General features: G+C 48.3%; 1 protein-coding gene across 17 annotated transcripts in view; it reads right to left on the bottom strand.

The window, feature by feature from the left end:
• LOC123990842 (clathrin coat assembly protein AP180-like) overlaps positions 1–24700 on the bottom strand; it is a 34798-nt gene extending 10098 nt beyond the window's left edge. For 2 of the 17 annotated variants that reach the window (XM_046291738.1, XM_046291737.1), the window contains exons 1-19: positions 23855–24699; positions 23491–23643; positions 17921–18063; positions 17391–17466; positions 7390–7492; positions 7137–7230; positions 6684–6795; positions 6358–6464; positions 6154–6195; positions 5531–5592; positions 4092–4097; positions 3920–3932; positions 3737–3831; positions 3493–3569; positions 3341–3355; positions 2791–2961; positions 1346–1444; positions 428–601; positions 55–129 (exon numbers count right to left, since the gene is read on the bottom strand). In XM_046291738.1, coding sequence (XP_046147694.1) covers positions 55–129; positions 428–601; positions 1346–1444; positions 2791–2961; positions 3341–3355; positions 3493–3569; positions 3737–3831; positions 3920–3932; positions 4092–4097; positions 5531–5592; positions 6154–6195; positions 6358–6464; positions 6684–6795; positions 7137–7230; positions 7390–7492; positions 17391–17466; positions 17921–18063; positions 23491–23620 — 1594 coding nt within the window. In that variant the 5' untranslated portion in view covers positions 23621–23643; positions 23855–24699. Of the gene's footprint in view, positions 1–54; positions 130–427; positions 602–1345; positions 1445–2790; positions 2962–3340; positions 3356–3492; positions 3570–3736; positions 3832–3919; positions 3933–4091; positions 4098–5530; positions 5593–6153; positions 6196–6357; positions 6465–6683; positions 6796–7136; positions 7231–7389; positions 7493–17390; positions 17467–17920; positions 18064–23490; positions 23644–23854 lie in introns of all 17 variants that reach the window. The other 15 variants (XM_046291742.1, XM_046291743.1, XM_046291749.1 and 12 more) reach the window with 13 other exon arrangements.
• Positions 24701–25817: the final 1117 nt, after the last annotated feature.

Genomic DNA, 25817 nt, shown 5'->3' with positions numbered 1-25817 from the left:
ACAGCACTCCAAACACATGCTGAGAAAGAAGGCAGATGGCGTGAGTTTGGGTACCTGCTCCAAACATGTCAACACTGGGGGCAGGGTCTGCTTTGGTGGAGCTTGGATCTGGCATTGAATCAAACATAGCTACAGGACAAGTACACAACACACACACACACAATTTAAATGAGAACAGCAGACTACAAACAATGACTCATTAGATTAACAACTGTGATTGAAAGCCAATGCAGGAGCAGAGAGGCAGCTGGGGGGAATGCATCCAAGCTGAAAGGAAGCAGAGGAAGTGTGATATGTGCAAGTTAGCCTCACAAAGAGAAAGGGACAATGCAGGAGAGGATAAGACACAGATGCAGAGTAGAGGACAAGGACAAAAGAGAAGAAAAGTTTTTTTTTAAGTACCACACACACACGTGTAAACATTTACCACTGAAGAGGTCTATCGATGGGGTGGTGGGGGGGATGGGTGCTGCGATGGTGGATGAGGGGGCAGGAGGGGGCGCCACTGAGTTAAAGCAGTTGTTCTCCATTGGCATCATGGCAAACAGGTCCAGCCCTGGGCCTACTGCATTTGAGCTGCTACCAGTGGGGGCAAAGGGGTCTTTGGGAGGAAAGAACCAGGGAGGGGATGACAAGGGGGATGGAGATATTACACAACCACCATAACACAGTGTGAAATAAACCTAGAGGTATGGCAAGAGCTGTATTCTGTGAAATAGGGAGGAGGAATAGGTGCATTCGGCTGAAATTCTGAAGATACAAGCTTAGTTGGGGAATTCACAGCTCCATATTCTTCATAAACATACAGTACATGTAAAACACTATGAAGTACCATATGATCAAGAGAATCTGGAAAATAATGATGATCTGATGAAAAATGATAAGAAAAGAACACGATTTGTGAAAAGAGGGAAACATATTGGAGAAAGCAGTATTAGTAGTATTCACACTACCTCCTTATACTCTCTGAAATACCCATACTAGACCAGATCTACAGAGTGTAACCACAGAGCTTGCAGATGCATTTTGGGATTTACAGCGTGAAAGGAAACCCCAGGTGGTATCTAGCATGGTGGTCAACCACTGTCCTAAAATCAACCTCAGCAACAATCTCCATAGTAACAGCAACAGCCATGCCCAGAAACAAACAGCAGCACCACCTTTCTAGGGAAACTAGCTACACCCGCTCACAGCAATGGGATCAACTGTTGAAACACACTCTCCATACACAAAAACACATAAGCACGGATGCACCGAGCACTCAAATACAGCCAAACACACACACAGCCACAAAACTATACACACAGCCATTTACACCGACAGAGACACACATCCTGCAACCCACCGGCTGCGGCGTCGGCAGCTGGGGTTGGCGTGGGGGCCGGAGCCCCGCCCTCGGCAGCGGCAGAGGCATCAGAGGCGGGAGCAGGGGTCGAAAACGCATCTGATACCCAACACACACACACAGACGACAGAGAGAGAGAGGTAGAGCGAGAGGCACGGGGAGAAAAGGACAGAGAAAAGAAACAAGGCAGACAATAAAGAGAGTAAGTCAGAAAAGGAAGACGCCGCCTAAAAGATGATCTGTGCCTCTAAGCACAGTTTAGAAATACTACTTTCACTTTGTTAGGTATTTAATTGACTTAATATACTGTACCTATATTAAATACTTGTAATGTAATGTCAGGCATAAGATGTGTAGTATACTTATTTTATTGCAGAGAGATACTATTTAACTGAGCCATCTTTTGATTACTGTAATAAATTCAGTTTAGATTAGTTACAAAACATTTACTTTGTGGGATGAATGATTGACTGGTGAAGGATAAATGAGAATACAGACCGGAGGCACATCAAGGCCTATGGAAGGCTATGGAAGGCTATGGAAGGCGGGCTTTAGCTACAACTAAACTAGAAAGCGGTAACTAGGTCTGTTGCACTACATAACCGGACAAGCAGGCCACAGAATGGAACCAGAAGCAAAGCAATGTGTCTTTTAGGCGGCAATAAAGAACATGACTCTGTTTGATAGTTTGGCTTTTCTCTGAAGTTAAGAAAAAGCTGTCGGACTATCAAACAAAATGAAGCATGTGAAAATGTATGGGTAGCAAGTGTGAGCATGCTTGTCTCTGTGTGTAGATCTGTGTCAATGAGCATAAGATGTTAAAAAATAAATGCATACCAGTATGAGTGTTGCTTGACATGTTCTTCCCAAATGGATGTGTTTGTTTTGGAGTATCTGGGTCACTGTGTGTATGTACATGCAGAGACTAAACATGTACGTTAGTGTGTGTACATGCAGGTAGAGAACACTACATCTCCTGTGTGTACATGCAGGTAGAGAACACTACATCTCCTGTGTGTACATGCAGGTAGAGAACACTACATCTCCTGTGTGTACATGCAGGTAGAGAACACTACATCTCCTGTGTGTACATGCAGGTAGAGAACACTACATCTCCTGTGTGTACATGCAGGTAGAGAACACTACATCTCCTGTGTGTACATGCAGGTAGAGAACACTACATCTCCTGTGTGTACATGCAGGTAGAGAACACTACATCTCCTGTGTGTACATGCAGGTAGAGAACACTACATCTCCTGTGTGTACATGCAGGTAGAGAACACTACATCTCCTGTGTGTACATGCAGGTAGAGAACACTACATCTCCTGTGTGTACATGCAGGTAGAGAACACTACATCTCCTGTGTGTACATGTGGAGGGTTGGTTGGGGTTGAGCTGTCCAGCAGAGATTCTGTGGTTGGGAATCCTCCAGAAGCACACTGACCTCCCAGCAGATCCATATTCGTCGCACCGGGGGGGTTGGTGGCGGCCGCACTAGGGGGAGGAGCCAGAGTGACTCCTGGCTCTGCGGCTACAGGGGTGGGCGTTACCCCAGCGGGAGAGGGAGCGGTGTCTACAGCGAGGGTGGGGTCAGGAAGCATGGACTCGCCCATTTCTGCAGGTACCCACGTGGTGTACCAACCAAACCCAAAACAAGGTACCAAAACAACCCCCAGAAATCATCCCCCAAAATACCCCATAGGAACCAAAGCAACCAGAAAGGCCCCGTTAGAACCAAATCAAGGTATCAAATCAACCCAATTTCAAAGAAACAACCGAAAAACAAAATCAACCCCAGAATTAAAGCCCCGAATGAACCAAACCAGGGGATGTGGGGGAGGGATAGAGAGCAGAGAGAAACAAAGAGAGAGAAATGGACTATTGAGACTAGAGCAACACTATGAAACACATTGGGAGATCTAGAGATGACACGCTCTGTTAATGTTAATATACTAGAGAGGTTAAAGCCAGGGGCACTGTGGGATAACACTCACCTGATCCAAGGAGGTCTGTGGCAGCATCCCCAGAACAGCATGGGAGAAGGCGATGGAGGAAAATGCAATTATATTCATGTTCATTAGATAATTCAAACTTACTGGTAGTTCCATTAAGAATGAAACGATCATTTTTTGATGTGGGACATTACCTCCCCAGGACATAGGGGCTGCTGAGGCTCCTGCTGACGGACCAGAGGAGGACAGAGGGTCCAGATCTAACAGAGAACTAGAGAGATAAAGGGATAGAAAGAGAATGGAAGGGGAAGGAAGAATGGACTCTTATTCCCAGTTTTACCAAATAAATGGAACAGATAGAATGCTTGAATGCCAGAACTGAGGAAATCCCTGAGGTGACGAGGTAAACTGTGGTAGGCAGAGGAAGTAGTCACTCACTCAGTGGCTTCTTCGGGTGGCGGCACTAGGGTGGGCACGGCGGCTGCAGATTTGGCGGGGGTGGAGGTCGGGGACACGTTATTGGTGGGGGACCCCTGGAATAGAGAGGGAGAGCTTTTCTATGTGTCGACATATAACCAGAAATAGAAAGGCAGGGAAAATCATTTGTAATCTTCAACTCACCTTTGTTGGAGACCTGAAAGAGAGACGGAATAGTTCATATTTAAATTTCATCGGTGCAAGATATCACCTTTCAGAGCTGAAGTCGTCTACATTTAATTGACCTTTTAAACTTATTTTCACGACTTTACAATACCCTCATCTGTCAAACCCCCAAAGAATCGTTCATGCTCACCCTTCACTTTGATCCCAATGATGAGCAGAAAGGAACAAAGAGAGAAGAAGGATTAAAGGAAAAGTTAACACAAAACTGTCTTCGGTCCTGTGGTGTTGAGATAGGATTTAGCCTGACAACAAGGGCTCATCCAATTTGTGGTGATGGTTATCCACCCATTCACAAACAAGCAAACCATCGTTAAATAGGAATTACATTTCTCATAACACATAAATAATGAGCACATTTGAAAGATATGTTAACTCTACGTTGACTGAAATGATTGAAAAATGTAAATGTGTGTTATCATGTAGACTAGTAATAGCACTCGGACGCTGAAATGACCAAATTAGTATTCTCAGATGGCATATATCCTACTGTTATCTACATAAACATTAAGGCACATTTTCTGTATTTTGTCATTGATATTCTGTGCCTAATACTGTCAGTTCAATAATTGATCTTTGATTGAAAAGGGATAGCCTGTATGGATAATGAGCATTATACACAGTCTAATATTATGAAGTGTTCTTACTACGTGAAAACAAGTATAATTTTTTAAGCATATAAGCATATAATTAACATATATTTCAAATTCTGTGCTCGTTATTTCATAGTTTTAACAAATGTAATTCATATTTAACGATAGTTTTGCTTATTTATGAATGGTCTGGAAGGAGGAAAACCAGCCTGGCCTCAGAGCATTTCGTATGTTTCTGTAAGTAAATATGAGACACTCCATTTAGTATGATAAGTTAAGTTTCATATTGTATGTATTAATTTGTGGATGTCCATCACTCATTTCGTAAGATATGTTACCAATTACAATTAGTTTGATATATGTTCTGAATTTGCAAAACGTATGACATGTTACGAATTCTAGCTAGGTGGCTAACGTTAGCTGGGCTAGGGGTTAAGGTTAGGTTGGGGGAAGGGTTAGCTAAAAGGGTTAAGGTTAGGGTTGGGGAAGGGTTAGTTAATATGCTAAGTAGTTGCAAAGCTACAAGTTGTAAGTAGTTAAAAAGTTGCTAATTAGCTCAAATGCTAATGTTGTCCATCATGAGATTCAAACTTGTAGACGTTGGGCTGCTAAACTTGTAGACTTTGGGCTGCTGTTCGCATTATACGCCTACCCATCCACCCTGACCAACCACCCTACTTTCGTTTTTTCCTTAAGTAACCATTTATCTTATGTAAACATACCAAACGTAATAAATCATACTGTTCCGGATTTACATTTACTATGTTACATCTAGTCTATGAGACCAGGCTGCATTCGATTAGGAACTGGGTCAAGTGGGCAGGGCTAAATAAGGTGAATAGAGCCCAAGTTATGAGTCTATCTAGTTTCTCACCCTCTCATTTCTCAATTCAGATTTTCTCTGTGTACAGACATCAAGAGAGCCATTTCCGCATTTTAGCTCTTTTTGAAATGGTGTGGTTAGAGAGGGTCCTCTTACCCCTTCTTCCCCTCCAAGCTGTTCATATGTGTCTCCAGAGACTCCAGGATGCTACTGGGAGCCTGAGGGTCAGAGAAGAGAGAACCAATCAGAGACACAGAAATAACAGGTTTATGTGACTGACTTCCTTACTCATCTGCATGCCAACACTTCAAATAACACAGCACCCAATTCTATTTCTATGGCAGCACCCCTCCAGACCCTTCATTTTGAACTCATCCCACTAACCCCACTTTTCTATGAACTCAACGGCCTGTAGAATGAAGTGTTCAGGAACATTTTTACTTAAACTCTTCAGTCGTTTGTGCACGGAAGCACACACACATGCAAATACACACACAGACATGCACTGCAGTCAGAAGTGTCAGTCTGCAGAATTATCCCATGCTAAAACCCCATCCTCCCAAACAGGCACTCTGCCAAGCCACTCCACGTCTCTATGGTTACCGGGTCCTCGATAGGCTTAAAGGGACAGTCCTCATCGTCTGAGTCTATGAGGTTCGTCACCACTCGAGGGTGCAGACACTGGGATCGCAGGAGGGAGATTAGGATGGATGTGTGTGTGTGTGTTACAACTATGCCATCATCCTTCCAGAGAGAAAGCACAAAGACCAGTGACTTACATAGTTGATGTCTGGAATGTCATTTTTTTCGACACCGACTGTCTGTGGAACAAAACACACACCAGAGACAACTTCACAATCATATCCGTGCATCATAACCTTACGTTCCAAATAGAGACAGACACTGTATGTGAGCAATCACGGTGTGAGTTTCACTTGGATATAAGTCAGTTAGAATACAGCCGGTTAGGAAGTTTCCTTTACCTCAGCGAGCTTCATGAACTCTCCGATCTTGGTGACCCTGGTCAGGAACCTCTTATAGATCTCCAAGGCCTCCTTGCAGTCGCTCTTCTTCATCTTAAAGTATTTCTCTACAGACATTGAACAGTTGTTAAGAATAAGAGCATCTTCTAAATCGCCACACGGTGAAAGGAAGTAACTTATCTTTTAATTGGTCTGCTTCCCAAATGGCACCCTATTCCCTTAATAGTACATTACTTTTGACCAGGGCCCATAGATCTGTGGTCAAAAGTGGTGCACTATAAAGGAAATACGGTGCAATTTGGGATGCACCCAATGACATGTCTCACCTAATAGATTGATGACCCCATCGTTGTAGGAGGCAAACAGCTTGACCAGATCCTTGAAGAGCAGCAGGAACGCTCCGTTGATGATAGGGTTATTCAGCTCCTTGGGGTGGACCTGGGAGAGAGAGAGAGAGACCTTTCAAAAGCGTTTTAATCATGTAGTTCAACAGTAGATGAATTAAACTCCAGCAAAATTCTGCTGTACTAAAACATTGTACACCCCTACAGAAATATCAGGCTCAATAGAACAGATAGCATCATTGCTATTGAGCGAGAGAGAGAGAAAGAGAAAATCTAACACAGGAAAATAAACAACAGGTAAACAGAAATCTTTGTGACCTGACATAGTACAGTGGTCAGCTTATTCACAAATGACCAAAGGCCCACAGACAGACAGATAGACAGGCAGGCAGGCAGTTGTAAACAGATCAATGATAAACAGCATGTCCAACTCACATCAAACTCCAGCAGTGTGTCGATCTGGGTCTGCAGGACGGGCATGCCTTTTAACAGCTTGTCTGGAGCCATTGTCCTCATCACCCCTTCAGCACTGTGGAGGAAACACACAGGGGAAAGCATCACGAGGGCCTCGTGGATGAGGTCAATTACAAAATGTCCTCAGTGACGAGGTGAATGACAGGTGGGCCTCAGTGACGAGGTGAACAAGAGGTGGGCCTCAGTGACGAGGAGAGACAGGGAAGTGACTGACCCCTTCTTGACTTTGGTGAAGTCGAAAGCCATCTGGCGATAGGCAAAGGCCCTCTCATTGAGGTAGCGGCCGTAACGTCTGATGAACGTAGACATGTCATAGCCTAGAGAAAGAAGAGAGCACCGCATTCATGTCACACCAAAGGTAAAGCTCCTGATGAAATGTAAAGGCCCTTCTGTTTTGCAAGTCGTGTATCTGATTGTAGGGGAGTTTTGAAGGGGATTGAAGGGGAGGGTTGCAGTAGCTCTTTTTTTTGTTTACCTTAGGATGAGAGACAGTACGATGAGACAGGGGATCTATAATGAGACCAGGGCAAGACACTGGTGACAAGCGCAGGAAATCGCAATCAGAGGCAGGAAGCAGTTTAGTGTGCGTGTGAATGTGCGTGCAAGAGTGCATGGATGTGTGTACAGATGTAGGAACTCAATATTAGCCAGTTTGCTACAGCAGGAAAATAATCCTGCAGCAACAGGAAATGTGAATTATTATGTGGAATATAATTAATGGACATTTTGGTAGGGGTTGATACTTGATTTCCCTTACGAAAATGTATGAAATTTCAAAGTGGAAATTAAAAACTTTAGAAGCCTTTTTAAACCTCAAATATACTACAAGTTTGAAATGTCCAGCATTGCAGGAAAGTTCTCCTGCAACAGGGTGATCTTGTTGTGGTTCTTAATGTTTTCCCCCATAATCCTGGACTATCAGACCACCATTTTATTATGTTTGCAATCGCAACAAATAATCTGTTCAGACTCCAAGGATCATCAAAAGCCATGCTATAAATTCTCTGACAACCCAAAGATTCCTAGATGCCCTTCCAGACTCCCTCCACATACCCAAGAACGTCAAGGTACAACAATTGGTTAACCACCTGACTGAGGAACTTAATTTAACCTTGCGCAATACCCTAGACGCAGTCGCACCCATAAAAACAACTAAACATTTGTCATAAGAAACTAGCTCCCTGGTATACAGAAAATACCCGAGCTCTGAAGCAAGTTTCCAGAAAATTGGAATGGAAATGGCGCTACACCAAACTGGAAGTCTTCCGACTAGCTTGGATAGACAGTACCGTGTAGTATCAAAGAGCCCTCACTGCTGCTCGATCATCCTATTTTTCCAACTCAATTGAGGAAAATAAGAACAATCCAAAATGTATTTTTGATACTGTCGCAAAGCTAACTAAAAAGCAGCATTCCCCAAGTGAGGATGGCTTTCACTTCAGCAGTAATAAATTCATGAACTTCTTTGAGGAAAAGATCATGATCATTAGAAAGTAAATTACGGACTCCTCTTTAAATCTGCGTATTCCCCCAAAGCTCAGTTGTCCTGAATCTGCACAACTCTTCCTGGACCTAGGATCAAAGAAGACACTCAAGTTTTTTAATACTATATCTCTTGACACATTCATGAAAATAATCATGGCTTCTAAACCTTCAAGCTGCATACTGGACCCTATTCCAACTAAACTACAGAAAGAGCTGCTTCCTGTGCTTGACCCTCCTATGTTGAACATAATAAACGGCTCTTTATCCACCGGATGTGTACCAAACTCACTAAAAGTGTCAGTAATAAAGTAATATATATATATATATTTTTTAAATCGGCCTGTACCAAAACTCCCATTCCTCTCAAAAATTTTAGAAAAAGCTGTTGCGCAGCAACTCACTGCCTTCCTGAAGACAAACAATGTATACGAAATGCTTCAGTCTGGTTTTAGACCCCATCACAGCCTTTTAATGGCGTCAGACCGAAGCTCTGCATCTGTCCTCGTGCTCCTAGACCTTAGTGCTGCTTTTGATACCATCGACCACCACATTCATTTGGAGAGATTGGAAACCCAAATTGGTCTACACAGACAAGTTCTGGCCTGGCTTAGATCTGATCTGTCAGAAAGATATCAGTTTGTCTCTGTAGATGGTTTGTCCTCTGACAAATCAACTGTACATTTCGGTGTTCCTCAAGGCTCTGTTTTAGGACCACTATTGTTTTCACTATATATTTTACCTCTTGCTAATGTTATTCGGAAACGTAATGTTAACTTTCACTACTATGTGGACGACACACAGCTGTACATTTTGATGAAACATGGTGAAGCCCCAAAATTGCACTTCCTGGAACCCTGTGTTTAAGACATAAGGAAGTGAATGGCGGAAAATGTTCTACTTTTAAACTCGGACAAAACAGAGATGCTAGTTCTAGGTCCCAAGAAACAAAGATCTTATGTTGAATCTACACATTAATCTTAATGGTTGTGCAGTTGTCTCAAATAAAACTGAAGGACCTCGGCGTTACTCTGGACCCTGATCTCTCTTTTGACAAACATATTAAGACTGCTTCAAGGACAGCTTTTTTCTTCTAGGTTAGACTACTGCAATGCTCTACTTTCCGGCTACCCGTCAGTGCTTAACACGGCTGCTAGAATCTTGACTAGAACCAAACCTTTTTATCATATTACTCCAGTGCTAGCCTCTCTACACTGACTTCCTGTTAAGGCAAGGGCTGATATCAAGGTTTTACTGCTAACCTACAAAGCATTACATGGGCTTGCTCCTACCTATCTCTCTGATTTGGTACTGCCGTACATACCTACATGTATGCTACGGTCACAAGACACAGGCCTCCTTATTGTCCCTAGAATGTCTAAACAAGCAGCTGGAGGCAGGGCTTTCTCCTATAGAGCTCAATGTTCATGGAATGGTCTGCCTATCCATGTGAGAGACGCAAACTCGGTCTCAACCTTTACTTATTGGAGACTCATCTCTTCAGTAGGTCCTATGATTGAGTGTAGTCTGGCCCAGGAGTGTGAAGGTGAACGGAAAGGCACTGGAGCAACGAACCGCCCTTGCTGTCTCTGCCTGGCTGGTTCCTCTCTCTCCACTGGGATTCTCTGCCTCAAACCCTATTACAGGGGCTGAGTCACTGGCTTACTGGTGCTCTTCCATGCCGTCACTAGGAGGGGTGCATCACTTGAGTGGGTTGAGTCTGATATCTTCCTCTCCGGGTTCGTGCCCTCTATTGGTGTGGGGGCTGTACTTTGGCACAGTGGGTGGGGTTATATCCTGCCTGTTTGGGCCTGTCTGGGGATATCATCGGACAGGGCCACAGTGTCTCCCGACCCCTCCTGTCTCAGTCTCCAGTATTTATGCTGCAATAGATTATGTGTCGGGGGGCTAGGGTCAGTCTGTTATATCTGAAGTATTTCTCCTGTCCCCAGTCCACCTGGTCATGCTGCTGCTCCAGTTTCAACTGTTCTGCCTGCGGCTATGGAACCCTGACCTGTTCACCGGATGTGCTACCTGTCCCAGACCTGCTGTTTTCAGCTATCAAGAGACAGCAGGAGCGATAGAGATACTGACCTGAGCCAACTGACATTTACTCCTGAAGTGCTGACCTGTTGCACCCTCTACAACCACAGTGATTATTATTATTATTTGACCCAGCTGGTCATCTATGAACATTTGAACATCTTGGCCATGTTCTGTAATAATCTCCACCCGGCACAGCCAGAAGAGGACTGGCCATCCCTCATAGCCTGGTTCCTCTCTAGGTTTCTTCCTAGGTTCTGGCCTTTCTAGGGAGTTTTTCCAAGCCACCGTGCTTCTACACCTGCATTGCTTGCTGTTTGTTGTTTTAGGCTGGGTTTCTGTACAGCACTTGGTGTAAGAAGGGATTTATAAATACATTTGATTGATTGAATGATTGAGTAAGATACCACATCTGTACATGTACAGTACTATGTTTCGCATGTGCACATTGCATGCTTGCTACTGTTCATTATGCAATTAAAAGGCCAGCAATTTCTTCTCTTTCCAGATGGCCCGTCTCCTCCGGTCTCCTCCTGTCTCCTTCAAATCCCTCCTGTCTCTGCCTCTCCTCCTGTCTCTGCCTCTCCTCCTGTCTCTGCCTCTCCTCCTGTCTCTGCCTCTCCTCCTGTCTCTGCCTCTCCTCCTGTCTCTGCCTCTCCTCCTGTCTCTGCCTCTCCTCCTGTCTCTGCCTCTCCTCCTGTCTCTGCCTCTCCTCCTGTCTCTGCCTCTCCTCCTGTCTCTGCCTCTCCTCCTGTCTCTGCCTCTCCTCCTGTCTCTGCCTCTCCTCCTGTCTCTGCTTTATAAATACATGTGATTGATTGATTGATTAAGATCCCACATCTGTACACGTACAGTATTATGTTTCGTGTGTGCACATTGCATGCTTGCTCCTGTTCGTTATGAAATTATAAGGCCAGCAATTTCTTCTCTTTCCAGATGGCCCGTCTCTTCCTATCCTCCTGTCTACTCCGCCTCTCCTCCTGTCTCCGCCTTCCTCTTGTCTCTTCTTCTCTTTGTCTCTCCTCCTGTCTCTTCTTCTCTCCTGTCTCTTCTTCTCTCCGCCTCTACTCCTGTCTCTTCTTCTCTCCGCCTGTCTCTTCTTCTCTCTGCCTGTCCTCCCGTCTCTTCTTCTCTCCGCCTCTACTCCTGTCTCTTCTTCTCTCCGCCTGTCTCTTCTTCTTTCCTCCTGTCTCTTCTTCTCTCCTCCTGTCTCTTCTTCTCTCCGCCTCTACTTCTGTCTCTTCTTCTTTCTGCCTCTTCTCCCTTCTCCACCTCTCTCTGCCTCTCCTCCAGTCTCCGCCTCTCTCTGCCTCTCCTCCCGTCTCCGCCTCTCCTCCCGTCTCCGCTTCTCTCTGCCTCTCCTCCCGTCTCCGCCTCTCCTCCCGTCTCCGCTTCTCTCTGCCTCTCCTCCAGTCTCCGCCTCTCTCTGCCTCTCCTCCCGTCTCCGCCTCTCCTCCCGTCTCCGCCTCTCTGCCTCTCCGCCTCTCCTGCCTCTCCCCCGTCTCCGCCTCTCTCTGCCTCTCCCCCCCGCCTCCTGCCTCTCCCCCCGTCTCCGCCTCTCTCTGCCTCTCCGCCTCTCTCTCCCTCTCCCCCCGTCTCCGCCTCTCTCTGCCTCTCCTCCCGTCTCCGCCTCTCTCTGCCTCTCCCCCCGTCTCCGCCTCTCTCTGCCTCTCCCGAATCTCCGCCTCTCCTGCCTCTCCCCCGTCTCCGCCTCTCCCCCCCACTGCCTCTCCCCCCGTCTCCGCCTCTCTCTGCCTCTCCCCCCGTCTCCGCCTCTCTCTGCCTCTCCCCCGTCTCCGCCTCTCTCTGCCTCTCCCCCCGTCTCCGCCTCTCTCTGCCTCTCCTCCCATCTCCACCTCTCCCCCCCATCTCCGCCTCTCTCTGCCTCTCCCCCCGTCTCCGCCTCTCTCTGCCTCTCCTCCCATCTCCACCTCTCCCCCCGTCTCCGCCTCTCCCCCCGTCTCCGCCTCTCTCTGCCTCTCTCCCCGTCTCCGCCTCTCTCCCCGTATCCGCCTCTCTCTGCCTCTCCCCCCGTCTCCACCTCTCCTCCTGTCTCTTCTTCTCTCCGCCTCCCCTCCTGTCTCTTCTTCTCTCCGCCTCTCCTCCTGTCTCTTCGCCTCTCCTCCTGTCTCTTCTTCTCTCCGCCTGTCTCTTCTTCTCTCCGCCTGTCTCTTCTTCTCTCCGCCCGCCTCTCTCTGTCTCTTCTTCTCTGCCTCCCCCCTCTCCTCCTGTCTCTTCGCCTCTCTCTCCGCCTCTCCTCCTGTCTCTTCCCCCTCCTGTCTCTTCTTCTCTCCGCCTGTCTCTTCTTCTGCCTCTCCCCTCCTCCCCCCGTCTCCGCCTCTCTCTGCCTCAACCCCCGTCTCCGCCTCTCTCTGCCTCTCCCCCGTCTCCGCCTCTCCCCGTCTCTCCTCCTGTCTCTTCTTCTCTCCGCCTGTCTTTTCTTCTCTCCCCCCTTCTCTGCCTCTCCTCCCCTCTCCGCCTCTCTCTGCCTCTCCCGTCTCTGCCTCTCTCTGCCTCTCCGCCTCTCTCTGCCTCTCCTCCTCTCTCCGCCTCTCTCTGCCTCAACCCCCGTCTACGCCTCTCTCTGCCTCTCCCCCGTCTCCGCCTCTCCCCGTCTCTCCTCCTGTCTCTTCTTCTCTCCGCCTGTCTTTTCTTCTCTCCCCCATCTCTGCCTCTCTCTGCCTCTCTCTGCCTCTCCGCCTCTCTCTGCCTCCGCCTCTCTCTGCCTCTCCTCCCGTCTCCGCCTCTCTCTGCCTCTCCCGTCTCCGCCTCTCTCTGCCTCTCTCCCCCGTCTCCGCCTCTCTCTGCCTCTCTCCCCCCGTCTCCGCCTCTCTCTGCCTCTCCCCCCGTCTCCGCCTCTCTCTGCCTCTCCCCCCCCCGTCTCCGCCTCTCTCTGCCTCTCCCCCCGTCTCCGCCTCTCTCTGCCTCTCCCCCCGTCTCCACCTCTCCTCCTGTCTCTTCTTCTCTCCGCCTCTCCTCCTGTCTCTGCCTCTCCATCTGTCTCCTCCCTTCTCCACCTCTCCTCCCGTCTCCACCTCTCTCTGCCTCTCCTCCCATCTCCACCTCTCTCTGCTTCTCCTCCAGTCTCTGCCTCTCCTCCCGTCTCCGCCTTTCTCTGCCTCTCCTCCCGTCTCCGTCTCTCTATGCCTCTCCTCCCGTCTCCGCCTCTCTATGCCTCTCCTCCCGTCTCCGCCTCTCCTCCTGTCTCTTCTCTCAGCCTGTCTTTTCTTCTCTCCTCCTGTCTCCGCCTCTCTCTGCCTCTCCTCCCGTCCCTGCCTCTCCTCCCGTCTCCGCCTTTCTCTGCCTCTCCTCCCGTCTCCGCCTCTCCTCCTGTCTCTTCTCTCAGCCTGTCTTTTCTTCTCTCCTCCTGTCTCCGCCTCTCCTCCTGTCTCTTCTCTCCCTGTCTTTTCTTCTCTCCTCCTGTCTCCGCCTCTCTCTGCCTCTCCTCCCGTCTCCGCCTCTCTCTGCCTCTCCTCCCGTCTCCGCCTCTCTATGCCTCTCCTCCCGTCTCCGCCTCTCTCCTGCCTCTTCTCTCCCTGTCTCCGCCTCTCCTCCTGTCTCCGCCTCTCTCAGCCTGTCTTTTCTTCTCCTCTCCTCCCGTCTCCGCCTCTCCCTGCCTCTCCTCCCGTCTCCGCCTTTCTATGCCTCTCCTCCCGTCTCCGCCTCCGCCTCCTGCCTCTCTGCCTCTCCCCCCGCCTGTCTTTCTTCCTCTCCTCCCGTCTCCGCCTCTCCTGCCTCTCCTCCCGTCTCCGCCTTTCTCTGCCTCTCCTCCCGTCTTCCCTCCGCCTCTCCCCTCTCTGCCTCTCCCCCAGTCTCCGCCTCTCTCTGCCTCTCCCCCAGTCTCCGCCTCTCTCTGCCTCTCCCCCCCGTCTCCTCCTCTCTCTGCCTCTCCCCCCCGTCTCCTCCTCTCTCTGCCTCTCCCCCAGTCTCCGCCTCTCCCCCAGTCTCCGCCTCTCTCCTGCTCTCCCCCAGTCTCCGCCTCTCTCTGCCTCTCCCCCCCAGTCTCCGCCTCTCTCTGCCTCTCCCCCAGTCTCCGCCTCTCTCTGCCTCTCCTCCCGTCTCCACCTCTCTCTGCCTCTCCCCCATCTCCGCCTCTCTCTGCCTCTCCCCCATCTCCGCCTCTCCCCCATCTCCGCCTCTCCCCCCCCCCTGTCTCCGCCTCTCTCTGCCTCTCCTCCCGTCTCCGCCTCTCTACGCCTCTCCTCCCGTCTCCGCCTCTCTCGCCTCTCCTCCCGTCTTCGCCTCCGCTTCTCTCTGCCTCTCCGCCTCTCTCTGCCTCTCCCCCCGTCTCTGCCTCTCCCCCCGTCTCCGCCTCTCTCTGCCTCTCCCCCCGTCTCCTCCTCTCTCTGCCTCTCCCCCAGTCTCCGCCTCTCTCTGCCTCTCCCCCCAGTCTCCGCCTCTCTCTGCCTCTCCCCCAGTCTCCGCCTCTCTCTGCCTCTCCCCCAGTCTCCGCCTCTCTCTGCCTCTCCCCCAGTCTCCGCCTCTCTCTGCCTCTCCTCCCGTCTCCACCTCTCTCTGCCTCTCCCCCATCTCCGCCTCTCTCTGCCTCTCCCCCATCTCCGCCTCTCCCCCCGTCTCCGCCTCTCTCTGCCTCTCCCCCCGTCTCCGCCTCTCTCTGCCTCTCCCCCCGTCTCCGCCTCTCTCCGCCTCTCCCCCTCTCAGTCTCCGCCTCTCTCTGCCTCTCCCCCCGTCTCCGCCTCTCTCAGTCTCCTCCCCCCCGTCTCCGCCTCTCTCTGCCTCAACCCCCGTCTCCGCCTCTCCCCGTCTCTCCTCCTGTCTCTTCTTCTCTCCGCCTGTCTTTTCTTCTCTCCCCCTTCTCTGCCTCTCCTCCCGTCTCCGCCTCTCTCTGCCTCTCCACCTCTCTGCCTCTCCTCCCGTCTCCGCCTCTCCGCCTCTCCTGTCTCCGCCTCTCTCTGCCTCTCCCCGTCTCCGCCTCTCTGCCTCTCCCGTCTCCGCCTCTCTCTGCCTCTCCCCCCGTCTCCGCCTCTCTCCTGTCTCTGCTCTCCCCTCTCTCCGCCTCTGCCTCTCCTCTCCCCCCTTCTCCGCCTCTCCTCCTGTCTCTTCTTCCTCTCCGCCTCTCCTCCTGTCTCTGCCTCTCCATCTGTCTCCTCCCTTCTCCGCCTCTCCTCTCCCACCTCTCCTCTCCACCTCTCGCTGTCTCCACCTCTCCTCCAGTCTCCACCTCTCGCTGCCTCTCCACCTCTCGCTGCCTCTCCACCTCTCGCTGCCTCTCCACCTCTCGCTGCCTCTCCACCTCTCGCTGCCTCTCCACCTCTCGTCTCTCCACCTCTCTGCCTCTCCCCCTCTCGCTCTCCACCTCTCTCTGCCTCTCCCCCCCGTCTCCACCTCTCTCTGCCTCTCCCCCCCTCCCGTCCACCTCTCCTCCCGTCTCCTCTCCCCCAGTCACCACCTCTCTCTGCCTCTCCACCCTCCCACCTCTCTCTGCCTCTCCACCCGTCACCACCTCTCTCTGCCTCTCCCCCGTCTCCACCTCTCTCTGCCTGCCTCCCACCCGTCTCCACCTCTCTCTGCCTCTCCACCCGTCACCACCTCTCTCTGCCTCTCCACCCGTCACCACCTCTCTCTGCCTCTCCCCCGTCACCACCTCTCTCTGCCTCTCCACCCGTCACCACCTCTCTCTGCCTCTCCACCCGTCTCCACCTCTCTCTGCCTCTCCCCCCGTCTCCACCTCTCTCTGCCTCTCCCCCGTCTCCACCTCTCTCTGCCTCTCCCCCCGTCCCATCTCCTGCCTCTCCACCAGTCACCACCTCTCTCTGCCTCTCCACCCGTCACCACCTCTCTCTGCCTCTCCACCCGTCACCACCTCTCTCTGCCTCTCCTCCCACCTCTCTCTGTCTCTGACTCTCCACCCGTCTCCGTCTCTCTGCCTCCCCCCGTCTCTCTCTCTGCCTCTCCTCTCCAGTCTCTGACCTCACCCCCCTCTCTCTTTCCCCCTCTCTCTGACCTCACCACCTCTCTCTGCCTCTCCCCCAGTCTCTGCCTCTCCTGTCTCCGCCTCCCTCTGCCTCTCCTCCCGTCTCTGACCTCACCTACCGTCTCTTTCCCCCTCTCTCTGCCTCTCCTGTCTCCGCCTCTCTCTGCCTCTCCTCCCGTCTCTGACCTCACCTACCGTCTCTTTCCACCTCTCTCTGCCTCTCCTCCCCTCTCTGCCTCTCCACCCGTCTCCAGCTCTCTGCCATCTCCACCTCTCTCTGCCTCTCCACCCGTCTCCACCTCTCTCTGCCATCTCCACCTCTCTCTGCCATCTCCACCTCTCTCTGCCATCTCCACCTCTCTCTGCCATCTCCACCTCTCTCTGCCATCTCCACCTCTCTCTGCCTCTCCACCGTCTCCCTCCCTCCTCTGCCTCTCCTCCCGTCTCTGCCTCTCCTCCCGTCTCTGCCTCTCCTCCCGTCTGCCTCTCCTCCCGTCTCTGCCTCTCCTCCCGTCTCTGCCTCTCCTCCCGTCTCTGCCTCTCCTCCCGTCTCTGACCTCACCTACCGTCTCTTTCCCCCTCTCTCTGCCTCTCCACCCGTCTCCACCTCTCTCTGCCATCTCCACCTCTCTCTGCCTCTCCTCCAGTCTCTGACCTCACCTACCGTCTCTTTCCCCCTCTCTCTGCCTCTCCTCCTGTCTCCGCCTCTCTCTCTCACCTGCTTCCCTCCACAAACATACAGGAAGTGCACTTACCGTGGGAGCCTGTTTTGTCGATAAAGTTGCTGAGGTTGAACAGAGCGGTCCTGGAGGCCAGGTATTGGATGAACCTCTGAGGAAGCAGAATGTCAATAAGGCACTGACACTCTGAAACACCTTACAATGAAATAGGCTGATTAAACAAAACCAGAATCCAAGAAAAAAAAATCAAGACAAATTAGGGCATATTTACTGAAATAGTCAACTACAAAATGAGTGCTAGTATGTTAGTCCAAAATTGAGACTTTATAATTTACAGTGTGTGAAAGCATGTCTTTTGCAATACAGCAACTCAATAAGTAAATATAGCTCCAGACAAACACAATGGTGATTGATGAAACATGAAACCATGTTTCAGAACGAGCTCTAGCCTGCAGCCATACTAATAGCACTGTTTCCAGCACCATGGACAGCCACACTCACAGCTCCCCTGGGATGAATCAAGACAGCCGTGTAGCTGTCCATGGCGCTCAAACAGTCCTAATTGGGTTTTATTGTGGTTGTGCACTAAATTGCTGTCCTCTGACCTCGTTTCCATGGACACACATGTGGTGTGTGGTGACTAGGGCCTTGAAGACTACAATCCAACTGGCGTTGGTGGCCCTCTCAAACAGAGTGTCGGCCATCTGAGGGATGTTCACATTGGTCGCATTGGTAGCCGATATCAGATCTGAAATACATACAGATAGGTTTGTTAGTACTGTGGGGAGAGGCTGTTTGTTCAGCTCAGTGAAACGGTTCTCTTATTGATTGTCGATCCGTGAAACGGTCAGACATTTTGAGACAGTAGAATATAGCAGGATTTGTTAGGATATCTCAAGGTATTTAAAGAGTTGTAAAATCATGATGAGTAAGTACAATTTCAAAGTGTTAAGACATGCTGACTGCCAAGAAAACATGTAATGTGCTGCCGTAGCTGATAGTGAAGCCTCACCCCAGGTCAAATGAGATTCAGTCTGCCTTGCTCCATTCATGTGCTCAGTGATTTTTGGAGTAGGAGTGCTGAGCTGTGTGTGTGTGTATGTGGGGGGGGGGGGGTGATTCTGCTACTGGAATGTGTGAAAGGCATAAAACAGCCTCTGGGGGTTGTTCACTTCACTGTGTACCTAGTGGAGCTAGGCATTGCCGAGTCAGAAATCCATTTGGGAGTCAGGACACACATACCAAGCCTCAAAGAGCCACCAACACTGCTGGAAAGGATCCAACGCACAGATAGAAGTAGTTCACACACACACACAGACAAACCTTCCTGGCATTTAGACAGACTGATCGACAGGTCTGACTCAGAGAGCAATCACCCCAACTCAGCTCTTTGGGATACAGTAGATGACAGATTAGCTGCTCGGAAGAGAGAGGGGGATATGGGATATGGGATATGAGATATGGGATATGGGATATGGGATATGGGATATGAGATAATGGGATATGGGATATGAGATATGGGATATGGGATATGGGATATGAGATATGAGATATGGGATATGGGATATGAGATATGGGATATGAGATATGAGATATGGGATATGGGATATGAGATATGGGATATGAGATATGGGATATGGGATATGGGATATGGGATATGATATATGGGATATGGGATATGAGATATGGGATATGGGATATGAGATATGAGATATGGGATATGGGATATGGGATATGAGATATGGGATATGGAAGGTGGCTATAAATCATAGCCAAACCGTGTTTGTGTACTTCCAAAAGGCGGAAGCTTGTCCTGCCAAGGGATGGAAAGCTGCAATATTATCAAACAACACTGACCAGACTAAAAAGAGAGAGGGGATGCATGATGAAGGCTTGTTAGTCATTTCATGGTCAAAGGGCAGGGGCTTTGTCCACAGATTAATATAAATCAGTAAGGAGTCTGGTGTGGTGACCCCTCTCCCAACAGCCACACACACACACACACAAATGTGTCTGCACACACCATATGTTCCATCTCACACACACACACACACACACACACACACACACACACACACACACACACACACACACACACACACACACACACACACACACACACACACACACACACACACACACACACACACACACACACACACACACACACACACGTGTGTGTGTGTAAGTCTAATGATGATTGACTGATCTAAATAAAGACTCAGTAATCCACAGCAGACAGGAGAGCTGTAAAAATTAACTGGTAGGGGAGTCTATAACAAGGCACACAGGACTGTGTGTGTGTGTGCATTTGCGTGTGTGCGGGCGGGCGTGCATATGCTTGTGGCCTGCCTGGGTGTGTGTATTGTTGTACTCACACACCAGACTTCTCCGAGGTTAGAGTGACTGGAATAGGCCAGATTAAAATCAACTAGAAGCCAGCGTATAGACGCCAACCCATTACCCTAACAACACTCCTATGAGACCACACACACACACTTGTTAAGCTTGTCCAGAGGTATCAGCTCAATGATTCACTTAGCAGATGACTGAAAACGCCCACACACACACAAGCTGTGCCCATGCATAAAAACATGCATACGGGTATAGGCTGCACTGACCACTAAACCAGTGATTCCTGTCGCATCACTGATCTTCAATTGTATTTTTATCATATTGCTCAGAAGGAACAGGTTTGTCAAATTTAACGAACTGTGTTTCACCACAAGAGGGAACAAGAGGAGTCCAATCAAAATGAAATACATTTCAGACATCTCGCTCCTTCAGAGTAAGAACCAATAAAAAAAACCATTGAAACCCATTTCTCACTCTGAAACACCAAAAGAAGACAGAAAATATCATTCTAAGGAGATGCTACTGCCCAAAATGACTATCTGTTGAAGCACTCTGGAGTCGTTTGCCCGCCACTGTGCCTTTCCAGAACCCCCCTTTGTGTCAGCCCGAGTCTTTGACCCGCTCTACAATCTGTTTCCATGGCAACCGGACTGCCTCTCAAGGGTCAGCAATCATGACACAATGATGATGGTCAACAACTATCTTCTCTGTTACAATGGCTTCACACAAAGACTAGAGGGGTAATGTTTGATGTATCATCATATTGGCACATCAATGTCTGTGGCAAAGTGTATAGGGTCATTGAGATGTACTATAGTCTTATTCCATTTCCATGTCTAGACCATTATCTGTGGAATCTATGCGTTATGCCATCAAACTTAAGGCCAGTACCAGTCAAAAGTTGGCACACCTACTCATTCCAGGGTTTTTTCATTTACTTGTACTATTTTCTACATTGCAGAATAATAGTGAAGACATCAAAACTATGAAAAGACACATATGGGATCATGTAGTAATCAAAAAAGTTCAACAAAACCAAATATATTTTAGATTCTTCAAAGTACACACCCTTTTCCTTGATGACAGCTTTGCACACTCTTGGCATTCTCTCAACCAGCTTCATGAGGAGGTCACATGGAATGCATTTCAATTAACAGGTGTGCCTTGTTAAAAGTTCATTGGTGGAATTTCTTTCCTTCCTAATGTGTTTGAGCCAATCAGTTTTGTTGTGACAAGGTAGGGGTGGTATACAGAAGAAGGCCCTATTTGGTAAAAGACATACCTTCTTTATTTGGGCTGTATGTATTGTTTTTGCTCCATTTAGACAACTATAATTATTGAATATCAGTATAAATATGGAATGGTCCATTATAGAGCATGGTTGATGAACTCGTTGTTTTTGGTTTTCTATTAGATCATGGGTATTTAAAAGCATCATGTGTTCGTTCCCCTTCCCTTTACTTATTTAGGTTGTTGGCAGAACAAGTCTACTAAGCCTCACGTATGGCGGTACCGTACAGTTTTTTGACCGCTACGCCACTAAGCTGCTACTAGTCTATACCTTTGTTTACAGTTTAAATCTGACCGCTTTGCCTTTGATTATCTATGGAATATAGCTTATGAAATGACCTTTTGTTTGGAGAACTTTGAACGCTCTGTTCTGTGGTTGCTTTGGAAGCGCGTCTGACTACGGCATCACCTACCTGAGGCCTCAAGGCAAGTTTGGAATTGGATTATCCCCGAGGAGATGACAAATAATATGTCCTACTAGAGTTTCCAATAATATATTTAGGTTAGATGGAGCCCTTGCCTAAAAATGTTGGCCTAATTAAATGTTTTGGTGTTTGAAGCCTTGAATGTTGCCTTGAGGGCATTAACTATGTGGCAAGAAAATAAGATAAGGGAGACATTGTGCCCTATTTTTATTTAATTTGAAGGGCCATGAAATCGATATACATTGTACATGCACTAGGATTAACTGCAAGGCAAGAGACATCGCTACAGGTACTCAACGAGCAATGTCACAACACAGACAAGACACAGACAATATCCTTCCATCTCGATAAAGCCCGGATCCATTTGCATTGTGCTTTGTTTATTCACGCTTATCGTATTTGGTTAACATGTGTAAAAAATTAACTACCACAGTAAACATACACTGAGTATACCAAACATTAGGAACACCTTCCTAACATGGAGTTGAACCCCCTTCCCCATTTTGCCCTCAGAAGAGACGCAATTCGTCAGGGCATGGACTCTACAAGGTGTCGAAAGCGTTCCACAGAGATGCTGGTCTCCAATGCTTCCCACAGTTGTGTCAAGTTGGCTGGATGTCCTTTGGGTGGTGGACCGTTCTTGATACACACGGCAAACTGTTGAGTGGGAAAAACCCAACAGCGTTGCAGTTCTTGACACAAACCAGTAAGCCTGGCATCTACTACCATACCCTGTTCAAAGGCACTTCAATCTTTTGTCTTGCCCATTCACCCTTTGAATGGCACACATACACCATCCGTGTCTCAATTGTCCCCAGTCTTAAAGATCCTTCTTTAACCTGTCTCCTCCCCTAACAAGTGGCATCAATAAGGGATCATAGCATTCACCTGGTCAGTTTGTGCCATGGAAAGAGCAGGACATATGTGTATTTTGTTGGGTAAGAATCTCCCTTCTCTGGACAGCCATACTCTTGAGTTCTCTGCCTCTCTCTCTCTCTCTCTGCAATGCTATGCTAATCCCAAGCAGTCTCATGCCTACTTTAGCATTAGCATGGTCACCTTTGGCTGTGTAAATAATAGAGGCCAGTCATTGGCTGATTAATGCATTATTCAGTGGGGAGCGTATCACACGACATAAGTTCTGAGTCTTGCTAGACCAAGCCTGAGACTGGGCCGGCCACCTGACCACACACACACAGGCAGGTGGAACACCATTCCTCCACGACTGCTTTAGTTTGACTCGGGGCTGCTAGGCCCTATGCCAGCGATTCATATTGTCTTGTCATGAGGCGGACCCTGATTCTTTATGGAAGTAGCGCTGATGCAGGGAAAATTGGATACTGGTGAATAAGCAGAATTGGACGTTAAAGGTCTATCTATCTACAGTAGTACACTTGATACAGTGTATAGTTTATAGGCTACACCTTTGAAACAAAGTGAGGAAGCTCTTTAGCTTATCAATAACAAAGACAACTACAGTAGCAGACACTGCAGCCGTTGAAGACATGCACTCCTGCCATATGTATCACTTAAGGGAAGGTGTGCAAGGACAAGTGAACAAGGGAAAATGTCATGTATTGTGACTAGGCCTCTGTGTGAGTCAGTCTGTTTTGAGTCATGACCACCTTTCTCTCCAATCACTGTGAGCTACACATGTAGGATGACGGGGGTCACCCTTGGGGTCATCTCCATGGTAACGTCAATACATGGTGGGCCTCTGGTCATGCAGGGCAGGAGCATAGAAATGTAATGCATTGGTTGATGATTCAACTGAGCTCTCAGTCTCACATCAGAATTAGACAACATTTCTAAGTTGTTCCAAACATCACATTTCTAAGGGTTAAGGTTAATGTATTAATCTTAAGGTTAATGTATTAACTCTGAATGGTTAAATTAAGGCATGCGATTTGGGATAGTCTTAAAACAAAAATCTCAAATGCAACGTTCTATGGCTGGATTCGAACATGCAACGTTTGGCATCAGAGGCATATGTTTACAATGGATGTAATTTAATCAATTCATGATGCAGTGTTCTTCATCTGATAGTGTGTGTGTGTGTGTGTGTTTGAAAGAGAGAGAAAGGGTGGGGATGAGAATGCACTTACATTCCAGGTGCTTTTTCTTGGGCGCCATCACCTCGTGAGTGGTGGCTTTGCAGACGGCGCGAGATACCTCTGATCCCGTCAACTGGTACTGCGCAGCGGCAATACGATCCGTGAGCGTCTGCCCCGACATTTTCTCCTCGTGTAGTCGACCACCTTAAGAATTGATTTAACCAAAGAGAGAAATAAAAGGCGGTCTTGCTACAGGTATACGGGTATCAACAATGCCAGTGCTGTGCGGTCCTCTCCAAATCTCACACGTATAGGCCTGTGACCTTCTGGATGGGCGAACAATTTGCAATATTAGCTCAAATAAATAAATAAATATTTCATTAAATAATTGGGTCACGTTGATGTGTGCTCTGACCTGGGTAGACTTAAACAAGATTGCCTTCTTCCTTCTGTGTCCCGCTATACCGTTCAATTCAGCACCTTGGATAAAGTCACTCTTACGTAACACTACGCTAGAAATACAATGTATTTCCTCAGCCCACAGCAATAAAGCAATAATAAAGAAGCAATCAGGAGATTGAAAACGTTGCGACCGCGCAGCGTTTCTTATCCTTACAATGAATGGGTTTGGCCAAATGTCCAACCTTCGTCAAACATACATAGAATATTCCGTTATCCGTTTTGCAGGAGCATCGGATACACCGTCAGTGTTTCCTTCTCCACGACGCACGGAAAAAAAGGCAAACCGAAGGAGTCAAATGCACGGGGGCGCTTTCAAAATAACGATTTTGTAGTGACGCACAGTCGGCTCCTTGATTAAAATCTTCGCTCCGGACGTTTTCTTCTGATCAAGAATGTCTGATAGAGAAGGACAACGAGCCTCTGTCGACAGCAGATGTGCCTCTAACCCCTGTGCCAAGAGTCAATACTGACCGGCGCACCAATCCAAGGAGGCTGAATAGGCTACTAGGCTATACGGTATGGAGATGTTGGAAATAATTGTGTCTTCCACTCACTCGAATGTATGTTTATTTGGACTATATATCCTCTCCCCCCGTGCAATGTTAGGACAGGGTCAGGTGACACTTCATTAACAAACCGACACACGTCCATCCCACGCTCACCGTGGCGCCTTCTTAAAGGGGAATATTCCTAGGCCTACTGTATAGCCTAGCAATCATATCATTCATATGGCAAAGGGTTTAAGAGTGAGCACTACTGCAATGGTGCAAAATATTAAAGAGACAGATTTGAACCCACTGCGCACAGGAAGTATATTTTCCAAATGGGCCGTGCCCTCGTGATGCTACTCGCCCATTACTACTATTAGTATCCTTCCCTGCGGTTGTTAACCCTAGTCATTGACACGTATAGGCTTTATTATGCCCTATAATTAGCATGTATTGCCTAGAGCAAAGTTATTATAGTTTTGTGTTTTTATATTATTTTTTTATTTCTATTCGTTTTTGTATTATTATTTGGAAGTAAGTTTATTTTCAGTTCGTTTTCAGACCTGATTTGATAGTTTTTATTTAGTTTAGTTATAGACAAATATTTATATTTTCAAATCAAATCAAATTGCATTTGTCACATGCACCGAATACAACAGGTGTAGAACTTACAGTGAAATGCTTACTTACACGGCCGGAACCAACAATGCACTAATAAGAAAATACCTAAAACAAGTAGGAGATAAGAATAACAAATAATTAAAGAGCAGCAGTAAAATAACAATAGGGGGGTACCAGGTACAGAGTCAATGTGTTGAGGTAATTGAGGTAATATGTTAGTGTAGGTAGAGTTATTAAAGTGACATAGATAATAACAGAGAGTAGAAGCAGCGTAAAAGGGGGGAGGGGGGCAATGCAAATAGTCTGGGTAGCCATTTGATTAGATGTTCAGGAGTCTTATGGCCTGGGGGTAGAAGCTGTTTAGAAGCCTCTTGGACCTAGGCTTGGTGCTCCGGTACCGCTTGCCATATGATAGCCGAGAGAACAGTCTGTGACTAGGGTGGCTGGAGTCTTTGACCATTTTTAGGGCTTTCCTCTGACACCGCCTGGTATAGAGATCCTGGATGGCAGGAAGCTTGGCCCCAGTGATGTGTTGGGACGTATGCACTACCCTCTGTAGTGCCTTGCGGTCGGAGGCTGAGCAGTTGCCATATCAGGCAGTGATGCAACCCATCAGGATGCTCTCGATGGTGCAGCTATAAAAATGCCTCTCCTTGTCCGGGCGACATTCGGCAGAACATCACTGCTCTAGATGAGATCTACATGGAGGAATGGGCCAAAATACCAGCAACGGTGTGTGAAAACCTTGAAGACTTACAGAAAACGTTTGACTGTCATTGCCAACAAAGGGTATATAACAAAGTATTG

Source organism: Oncorhynchus gorbuscha, linkage group LG12, assembly GCF_021184085.1.
Source record: "Oncorhynchus gorbuscha isolate QuinsamMale2020 ecotype Even-year linkage group LG12, OgorEven_v1.0, whole genome shotgun sequence".
Classification (NCBI taxonomy): domain Eukaryota; kingdom Metazoa; phylum Chordata; class Actinopteri; order Salmoniformes; family Salmonidae; genus Oncorhynchus; species Oncorhynchus gorbuscha.
This window is presented reverse-complemented; position numbering and strand designations above follow the sequence as displayed.